This window comes from Juglans microcarpa x Juglans regia, chromosome 3D (genome assembly GCF_004785595.1).
Source record: "Juglans microcarpa x Juglans regia isolate MS1-56 chromosome 3D, Jm3101_v1.0, whole genome shotgun sequence".
Classification (NCBI taxonomy): Eukaryota; Viridiplantae; Streptophyta; class Magnoliopsida; order Fagales; family Juglandaceae; genus Juglans; species Juglans microcarpa x Juglans regia.
In genome coordinates this window covers 2,604,884-2,615,701 of record NC_054598.1, presented here as the reverse complement: position 1 = coordinate 2,615,701, position 10,818 = coordinate 2,604,884, and the positions used below count along the sequence as shown (strand labels likewise).

The 10,818-nt window shown below is 40.3% G+C and overlaps 1 protein-coding gene across 1 annotated transcript; it reads left to right on the top strand.

The window, feature by feature from the left end:
* Positions 1-474: 474 nt before the first annotated feature.
* Positions 475-10,405, top strand: LOC121255373 (KH domain-containing protein HEN4). Its single transcript, XM_041155664.1, is given in 8 exon segments — positions 475-811; positions 814-1,325; positions 2,985-3,428; positions 3,539-3,811; positions 4,482-4,835; positions 4,903-4,982; positions 9,512-9,623; positions 9,985-10,405. Coding segments are annotated over 8 exon segments (2,052 nt in total). The 5' UTR covers positions 475-675; the 3' UTR covers positions 10,126-10,405.
* The last annotated feature ends 413 nt before the right edge of the window (positions 10,406-10,818 follow it).

Sequence of the window (10,818 nt, the reverse complement as noted above, 5' to 3'; positions counted from 1 at the left end):
CAGCACGACTCTTTCTCTTTTATTAATATATTATGCTGACACATACTGTACTGATTCGAGTCATCTTGTTTATTCCGTGTGCGCCACGTTTGTTTATCACTGTCAACTCTTGACAGCAACGACTGGTGCTACTCTACTGGTGCTACTCTACTATCTGAGTAGCACCACTCAAATTGACCTCTAGGTCAAATTGGTATTTTTTTTTTAATTTTTTAATTTATATTTTTTATTATTTTAAAACATTTTTTAAAAATAAAAAAATCAATACATTAATAGTTAGTTTCTTAATCATTAAGTAAAAAAATTAAAAAAATAGTTAGAATAAAATATATGTCAAAATGAAGTGTCAAATTTAAGTGTCAAAAAGCATTTTCCTAACATTTAACATGGGTTCAGAAAATTAAAGAAAAAAAAAAAAAAAAGAACGTGGGTTCAGAAAATAAATCAAAGCGCTCCAGCGGCAGCCAAAAAGTAATAAATGGCGCTTACTTCAGTACGTACGGCGACGTTTCGCTGATCCTGAGTAGCCCCAAAACCCCCTCTCTCCCTCTCTGAAACTGCAACTCCCCGAGAATCCCTTGCGGTGACGCAGGCAGAATAGAAGCAACCCTAATCTGCATAGAGAGAGAGAGAGAGAGAGAGAGAGGGAACATACTTGTGTGCGTGAGTTAGATTATGGGCAGCACTTATCTCTCTCCACCAGTAAAGCGTTCGAATTCGACACTCTACGCATCCACCGCGGCTTACATGTACGACCCGAGCCCCGCAAATGGGGCCTCAAAGCGTTCCAAGCACCCACCCCCTCCACTCTCCACCCCCCGGGCCACGTGGCATTCCGCCTCCTCTGCCACGCCTCGCGCATCGGCGGTGTCATCGGAAAGTCTGGCAACGTCATCAAGACCCTCCAGCAGTCCACCGGTTCTAAGATCCGGATCGAGGAGGCCCCAAATGAGTCCCCCGAACGGGTCATTCTCGTCGTTGCCCCCGGAGCCCTCACCACCAACATCACTCTAAAGAACTGCAGCGGCTCCGGCGAAGAAAAAGTATCCCTGAATTCCGACGGTGTTGTTGAGGTGTCGAAGGCGCAAGAGGCGCTGATGAAGGTGTTCGAGAGAATACTGGAGGTGGCGGCCGAGAGCGACGGCGTGGAGGTTGGGGTCGGGGTCGTATCGTGCCGGCTTCTGGTGGAGGCGACGCAGGTGGGGTCCGTGATAGGGAAGGGAGGGAAGGTCGTGGAGAAGATCAGGAAAGAGAGTGGCTGCAAGATTAGGATTTTGACCGACAAGTTGCCTGCCTGTGCTGCCCCGTCCGACGAGATGATCGAGGTAAGGTTTGTTTTCAACTCTTTTGAAGTCGGGCATTCGCTGGTTGTTTGCTTTCTTTCTAGTGTACATTGTGCTAAGATTCATCTGTTGTGTGCTAAATTTTGTTTACCATTTAGTTGACTTCTTCTTGACCAGTTAAGCTAGATTTAGAGGCTGGGAGAGTAGTTGACGAGTTTCGATATTATGCAACGTCATGGCCTGCATTGTCGTGTGTTATGTAGTAGTAAGCAAGCATACTCAGTTTTTTGTGTAGTTTACTTTATGTTTTTTTAGTACAAATTTTTGTTAACGTAAAAGGTACAATCCAAGTATATATACCAGGATCCGCTCGCTTTTAGAAATTAGCTAATCAGGCATCACAATCCTTTATTCCTGATTTTGTTAGCTTTAGCAGTGGATGCATGAAATTATTTAAATTTTTTATCGGTTGCATCTTTTATTCATTGAATGGCTCTTATTGTTTTTCATTTTTATTATTACTGAATAGAGTTAACCCTCCCATTAGTGTTTTCCTTGGTATTGGTGTTCAAAACACTTGTTTGAGAGTGCAACTGCAAATATTGGACAGAGAATTGCATCGCCTAGCACCTCTTTCGATCACAACATCTTTTATAAGTAACAACATTAGTATTTGACCAATTAGGTACCAAGTCCTTACCCTAGGATGGAATGCAATGGTATTGATATTCAGTTTGAGAATACGTCAGTGAAACCAGTGGATCTCCATGGTAGAATTATATAGGCCTACATTTTCATGTTTTAATATTATTTTATCGGAGTCTATGTAACTTGACCTGAGGATTGAGATCCTGTATGTTTACTTGAAGATGTTGTTTAGTCCAAAGAACATTAGACGAGTTAGGATATGGTTTTTATTCAAAGAGCTAGGTCTAGGCAGTTACATATCCTTTGTGGGGAAAGGAGCAGTGAAAATTTTCCAAATCATGAGAGAGAACTAAATTTATTCTTTCTGTGATTCAGTTTAAAATCAGAGTATATTTTTTATAATTCAGTTTAAAGTAAGAATATATCGAATGCAATTTTCTAACATTTTCTAATAAAAATACAGAAATGTTTACTTATAAAAAAATAAAGAAATGTTTAGTGAGGTCAAGCCCTTGAATCCTCAAGCCAATTTTTGAAGAAAATAATTCCTATTTTTTTTTCTTGAACGATATTCAATAGCCTAATAAATTGAAAGAAAAATCCTAACCAGCGAGCCCTGGTTAATGAAAAGTTGTGCGCATTCTGGGTCAAAAACATAGTGAAAGGTATTGTAGTCTACATTTTAAAGCGAGAGTACCATTTCGTGCATGAGAAGTCACTATATCTTTAGTTGACTACCCCTTTTGCTTGTGTTTAGCCTCTTCCTTCAATCAATGGGTGGGGAGCTTTTTTTTTAAAAGTATCAATGGGTGAGGGAGCTTGGGAGTGGAACTAAAACGAGATATTGCATTTTTCATGTCCAAGTGGTCTGTTACGGCTTCCTGAGTGGCAGAAATGTAGGTTTATCTTCCTGTCTATGAATACAATATCTTTGATTACCTATCAAAAAAAAAAGAAATGTACGTTTATCTGATGCTTTCGTTTACTGCTATGGTATTTTAATAGGAAAATTTTCTCTTGTTCCCTTGTATAAATGGGTTAACAATGTTGCAGATAGAAGGGAATGTTTTGGCTGTAAAGAAAGCGCTTGTTGCTGTGTCCCGCCGTCTTCAAGATTGCCTGCCAGTTGACAAGACAAGGATGATTGGAAGCAAACCTGTAGAAGCAGTTCCCCATGAGACCTTATCTGACCTCCATTTAGATCATCTTTCACAGAGAAATTCAGGGCCACACAGTATGCCATACAGCTCTATGAATTATGCTTCAGGAGTTCATCCGGTGTCAATAGAGGTCGAGAGGGCTTCTACTTTGGAAACAAAAACACAGCTGCAGGATGTTATTTTTAAGATGCTTTGTTCCACTGATAGGGTTGGAGGCGTAATTGGAAAAGGGGGTGCCATTATCAGGGCTCTTCAAAGTGAGACAGGTGCTAATATAAGTATTGGAGCTTCTATAGTTGAGTGTGATGAACGATTAGTTACCATTACTGCATCAGAGGTTTGTTGTTGAGTACTCTCTCTCTCTCTCTCTCTCCCTTTCTCTCATGAAGTACATCTGCTTATTTACTGGTTATTAATACGTTTTATGGTTGGATTTCTATTGTGTAGAATCCTGATTCACGATACTCACCAGCACAAAAGGCGGTGGTTCTTGTTTTCTCTAGGTCTATAGAGGGTATTGAGAAGGGCCAAGATTCTGTCTCAACTAAGGGGTCACCTGTTACTGTGCGGCTTGTAGTCCCCTCAAACCAAGTTGGTTGTTTGTTGGGAAAAGGAGGTGCAATAATTTCAGAGATGCGGAAGGTTACAGGTGCTGGCATTCGAATAATTGGAGGTGAACAGGTGCCAAAGTGTGTGTCAGAGAATGATCAAGTGGTGCAGGTGAGATGTTGTCACTTCTTTTGAAGTACAATGGAAGGGTGGCAAAGGAAGCTTCAATTTTATTTATTCCTTATATCGCGTGGAGAGCTATTTTTTTTTTTTGGGGGGGGGGGGGGGGGGGGGGGGGGGGGGGGGGGGGGGGGGGGGGGGGGGGGGAATCCTTAGCTATTTATAAAAGCATTGCATATCCTTTTTTCAAATTAATGCCTATACTTTCTTTTCTCTTATAACTTGGAAGTCTAGTCAAAATTTTACTCATTTATTAACCTAGTAAAAAAAAAAAAAAAACAAGACTCAAAGTTAATTGCTTTTGGGTCTTTTTTGAGCATACTTTCTTTCCAGGTTTGTTGATATGAAATGATTGCTCCCATTCCATGTCCCTTTTTTTGGAATTCTTAGGTCTTCTGTGTTTCTTTAGAAGCATTTTAAATGCACTTCATGTGTATTTGAGCTTTGTCCTTTTTAATTCTGGTAAAAAAATCATTTTGATTTCTCAAGAAAAGATGTTTGCATTAGTAGTTTAATATAATTACCCTTGGGGAAAAAATCTGCAGCAAACTGAATAATACAGATTTCATTTGGTGATTTTTTTTTATATGGTGGCTTTAATCAAATAGAATAATCTGCAAGTACAGGAATGTATTCATGCGTCTATTTATTTATTTGACAGATTTCAGGAGAGTTTTCAAATGTGCAAGACGCATTGTATAATGTAACTGGTAGACTGCGTGATAACATTTTCTCCAGCACCCAGAACAATGTTGGAGCAAGGAGCAGTTCCTCTGTGTTGTCCGACACCAGCCCCTATGGAAGACTCAGAGATCCTGTGCCTATTGGAAGTCATCCATCAGTTTGTGTCTCTCATGGTCTCAGTCGACATGCTTCTCTAACTCAATGTACAGATCCATCAGTAGGTGTTTCCCATAGTCTCAGTCGACATACTACTTTAAGTCAAAGTATAGATCATCTTGGAAGTTCCCATGGTTTAGATCTTCCTCCTTCACCAAGGTTATGGGCATCACAGGTAAGATCTCTTATCTCTCTCTCTCTCTCTCTCTCCCTCCACTTCTTATGGGTGGGTTCATTTGCAGTTAGCAGTTGGAGTAAATCCAAGCAATACAGATTCTGGCATAGGATTTACTTCTCTCAAAGGTGGCTTAGAACTTGGCAGGTTGGTAAATCAAATTCAATTTCGTCTGGTTGTGATTCTGTTTGCCTGGGATGGTTTATATGAATGAACTTTGATATCAGATTTGTACAAACAATTAGGAAAAACAAAAGGTAATCAATGTTGTTTTTTTGGTTTTGGGGAATTGGATTTAAGTGTTGTTTAGGTTGGAGTGCCTGCTGGAGATGACCTATTCTGCTACCTATTATAGCATCAAATAAGGTAATCAATGATTAGTACCAACTAAAACTCAAATCAAAACATTCCAAGATAACAAAGATTAATTAAGCTCGCAAAGTGCTCCATCCATCGTTTTATCCATAAATAATTTCGTTTATACCTGTCTTTAGTTTTGTTTCCAAGCGAGTGGACTGCAATTTAAGTTTGTACTTCATTTCATTCACATTAAGAGTATAGTACATTGCAAAATTTTTAATGTTTATCAAAGCCTTTGTTGTTTATTGCTCTAGTGAGTATTAAATGAGATCTGCAGAGATAATGAAATGTCCTTTCCAAGTTAAATTTGAAATAGTGGTGAGTGTTGACTCATAATTAACTCAGATGCTGTTGTGCATTATCATCTTATGTGCATTCTTGCATCTTATTATTGAATATCAACTAAATTACCTATATGCACGGTTGTACCCGTGGGACCTCTTACATGCCACTCAGTTCTAGCTGATGCTTCATGCATATCACGTCCATGCCCTATTGGGCAGTAAACTTTTTTTTTCTTTTTTTTTTTCTTTTTCTTTTTATCAATAAACAAATTTTTATTGATCAAAAGAGTAGGCATAAGCCCAAGTATACGGGACATATACAAGAGCGATGCCTAGGCGTGCTAATTTAGAGATAGGAGGATGAAATGTCATGCCATGGAAATCAATTACAATCGACCAATGGAGTAAAGTATTGAAAAGACAATTTCTAAGCTCATCCATCGATCGCTCTTGGTCTTCAATGCTTCTTGCGTTCCGCTCCCTCCAAATGCACCACCGTAGACTTATAGTTATCATCTTCCATATGGATGCAATTTGAGAGTTGCCCCGAATACCTCTCCAAGAAGCTAGAACGTCACATTCGGCATCACCCAAGCTAACCCCAATCGAGCAAAGACTTCATTCCACAAGGTCATGGCAATCTCACAATGTAGTAGTAGGTGGTCAACGGACTCTCCACTCTTCTTGCACATATAGCACCAGTCCATAACTATAATACAACATTTCCGCAAGTTGTCCATAGTGAGAATCTTCTCCCAAAAAGCCATCGATACAAAAAATGCTGCCTTTAGAGGTGCCTTTGTCTTCCAGATGCTCTTCCATGGGAACAAATCTATGTTGTGCATGGTCATGGTTTGGCAGAAAGAGCAGGCCGTGAATGTTCCCTTCTTAGAGGGGCACCAATAGATCTTAGAACGCCGAAAAGTCATCCATTTCTCAATCTTGTGCATCTCTAAGGAAAGTAATATTCCATTGGGGAAGGCCATTGGAGATGATAAATATATCCGCAATCGATGCTTCTTTCATTCTTGCTAAGCTATAAACTCGTGGAAAAACTTCCTTAAGTGCCCGATCCCTACACTGTACATCATGCCAAAATTTTACCTTCAATCCGTTTCCAACATTGAAATGAGTATGTGCTGCATATGTGTCCCACCCTCTTCTTATATGTTTCCATAGCCCCACTTCATTAGGCCCACTCACCTTATTACACCATCCCCCCCGTGATTCTCCATGCTTCAAAGCAATGACGGTTTGCCACAAGGCGTTTATCCTTCTCCTTCGGCCCCCTTACATTCCAAGAAACAATTTTTGGTTTCATAAAACCACCTCCTTTGCCCTTCCCTTCACTTTCCCCTGGTTAGAGCTTTTTTCTCTTGCTCCATCATTTACTCTCCAATCAAGTCTTTTGAGTTATCTTGATTTCTTCTTAGCTGATGTGAGCTCCCTGGGTGATACCAAATTATTCTTTCCAGCTTCTATAGCTGCAAGGAGGGCTATGAACTAATCCTCGAAACCGTCGTATAAAATCCCCACACAGTGTTGAATCTCTTTTGCCTTGTTTAAGACCCAATCTGAGGCATGGATGTTGCTGTTCTTGTTCGGATGTAGGGACAACAATGGAGTTGGTTCTTCCCAACAAGCATCTTCACACACCAAAGGGGCTGCTTGTGCCACCTTCACTCTGTCTAAGCCCGAAACTAGCCTCTGTATATACTCTCCTTCAATCCCATTGGAGTCAAAGACAACCATCACAGTGAGATGGACTTCCTGCTGCCTCCGTATTAGCCTCATAACCGCTCACCTCTGTTGGATCCTTCTCCCGGCTTGAAAGGTCCACCATATCCAACGATGGCGCATTCTAGGGTGAGTTCTCATCTATGTGAGCAGATCTGTCGTTTTTGTATCAAAAACCAACCCAACTTCCCTTATGTTTGACGGCAGTGTGGCCGGCATCCCCCCATCGGCCGAGAATCTGGCCATCGGCTCTGCCTTCCCCCATCGGTCGATTCTGTGGTGACCCCATTCGGTGGGTGTCAGCCACCGGTAGATTTTGTGCAGCACCAAAGGAGACCCAACCTCGAACGTAGATTGGCATGCCATTGCTGGGCCTGATGTGAGATGTCCTACAGGATTGTGGGCTTTCTGTTTTCCCTTTTCGGCCCAAGCCTTTTCAGCTCCCCCCGTGTCCACCTGTGTACCCAAAGGCTTAGGTCGTGCCGTCTTCTATCCCAGGCCCTTCTCCTTCTTACCCTTCATGGCCGAAGTCTTGTTGTTAACTCCCAAGCCCACTTGAGCGCCTAGTGCCCCAGGAACATAACAGGCCACTTCCAATCCCTGATCCAGGCCCATATCTTGATCAATTTTGTTTATTAAGCTCGAGAGCCTCTTCCTTTCAGCTATAAGTTCCTCCTTTATGCTAAGTTAAAAGTCTTCTCAGCTACACTCCCCTTGATCAGAGAGCCTCCACCCCTTCTAGTGTAAGCACCTCTGACTAATGGTGCTACAAAGCTCTCCTCTCTACCCTTCTCTCTAACGGATACACCCTTCTCCTTCAAAATTCCAAAACTGCCCTTTAGTTTAAAGTCTGACCTTATTCTTCTCTGTGTCACTACTGGTCTGCCGACGGCACCTCTCGTGGCTGGAGCAGTGCCCATTATGGCCGCAGCATAGGTCTTGGCAGTGGTTATCTTCACATGTCGTTGGGTGGGAGCCTCATCACTCCCGTACTTCTCCCGTACTGCGTTCACCACACCACCACACATCTCACGAAGCTCCATAGCCAACCTTCTCCTGCCTTGGCCTCCAACATCTTTTGGAACGATGATGATGCTTCTCCTGCCACCACCTCTATATTCTCCTATGGCCAAATGTCTTCCGAAATCATTAGAGAACCTCTGTGCAATATAAGCACTGCTGCCATAACTGAAAGTTTTTATAAATTTCTTCTTATCATCCGATCAAGCGCATCCTTCAAGGGACTGCACAACCCAGTTCGCAGTAGTGAAACGGATTACCAAGTCTTTAGTCGCCTTCTTTCCCCTTTCTATGATGCGTAATGCTTGACTTCCAGCATGCACAATCTCAAATAACTTTGTTTCTATAAGGACTGCCTTCATGTACCCCATCCTTGACACTTATACAGTTATACTTCCTATAAGATGTTAATTCCTACTGGGGTTAAACCGCCATGGAATGTAGACGCGGAAGAGAAGTGCACATGTACGGAGAGAAAAAGTAGAGGAGAGAGAAAAAAGATATGGGGGAAATCAACCACAATCCCGGCAGTAAACATAAATACCTAATAAATTACTTATCTAAGATGTGATCATACACAGCTGCTTTGTGTATATCACTGCACATACCTGCAGTGATGCTTAAAGAGTGGAGTTTCAAGAACCAGAACCATCTATTTTTCTAATTGATTTATTTGAGTAAGAAGACACTAAGATGCACCCACTACACACCAGACACTCAGATGACTAGCATGGTCTTCCCCCATCAAAGAGCCACACAAATTTAGGATTGACTACATCATCGCTGTATTATCAATGTGTGGGTTGACTCAATAACTATCTTGTCCATGTGCTTTCTATGGAAAAAATTGAAGAGAATAATATAAAATATTCTCTTATCAAAAAATATTCAAAGGGTCTAAACTGTGTAATTGTGCGCATCTGCTATCGTTTGATTTGAATAACTATCTAGTCCACGTACTTTCAGAAAGAAAGAGAAGAGAGCATAACATATTCACAATCAGTGTCTGAAACTGGTTTTTTTTTTTTGCCTCCTTATAAGTATGTCTGAAACTGTGTAATTGAAGTAGGTGTTCTCAGTTGTATAACGTGGGCATGCCTATTTACATGATTCAATAAAACTTTATTTGACCCATCAAGATAAGAAAAAGACTCTGTAATTGCAAGCATCTATAATTTTTCAAAACTCCATGGCTACACTTTGATGATTTAATTTACTGATAAAAAAAAAAAATTGCATGCATCTTTAATTACCCTTTTCTTTTGGTATTTGCAGCAGAAACAAATCTGCCATTGTGACAAACACGACTGTAGAGATCATAGTTCCTGATAATGTAATTAGCTCTGTATATGGGGATAATGGTAGCAATCTGGCTCGTTTGAGACAGGTAACCCCCACCCTTTTTTTAAGCCAATTTATGCTTAAATACTGTGTTAGCATTGTTTCTAAATGTTAACATTGCAAGTCATATTTAATGATGGCGACCCATCTACCTATAATTCTAAAAAATTGCAAGTTATATATCTGTGGAAGTGACCTATCTCAAAACTCAGCAAATGCACGAAGTGGCTGTTACGACACTGTTAGACCCTCTAATAGCCTTTCTTATGTTTTCTTTTGATGCTTGTATACCATGGACCATGGTTGCCATCAATTTTTAGTATTTTTAAGATACCATTCTTAAAATCAACTTGTACAAAAATTATTCTCAAAAGCACTTGTATTTTCTCTCTGGCATTTCTGATCAGATATCAGGCGCTAAGGTCATAGTGCATGATCCTCTCTCTGGATCAAGTGACAGGATTGTTGTCATATCCGGGACACCCGATGAAACGCAGGCAGCTCAGAGTCTCCTCCATGCATTCATTCTCACTGGATCATCACGATGAAATCATCTCATCCTCGGCCATGGCTCATAATGTTTTGAGAGAAGACGACTACTCTTGTTTGTTGCTTGTTTTAGTTGCTTTTTCCCCCCTCATAATGTGTACACTGTACATTACAGTAGGAAAATTCAGCCCTTCTGGGCTTGCCAATCCTGGCATTTTTGCGAAAGCATTTTGGCTCTAATTGTTCACTGTTATGTTTTATAATGAGTGATTTTTCTAGGAGGACTGATGAATATTTTGAGAACAGAGAAGATGAAAAAAGTTTGAGCCCCGCTCCCAACTTAGGTCTTGTTTGGATAGTGAAAGTATTTTATCTCTTCTTATCATATCATTACAACTTTTCTAAATTTTTATATAAAATATAATAAACAATTTAATTTTTTCAAATCTCAAAATAATAATAATATTAAAAATAATATTTTTTTTACTTTCAATTTTTATTTAAAATTATCTCATTTCAAACCGCAATTAACAGCCTTGTCTTGAAACCCAAGTGTTATGTTGGATGGCGTTGTAGTCCTAATGTCATTGTGCTCAATTTCATTATTTGATCCAAAGGTTGTGTATGATGTTGTATATGAAGTTCATTCCCCATCTCAAGGTAATAATATTAAAAAATATAATAATTGCTCCCAATCCATTTTCGGACCCTTTATACAGTACCTGCCTGGGAGAAGCTTTGCATTGACATGA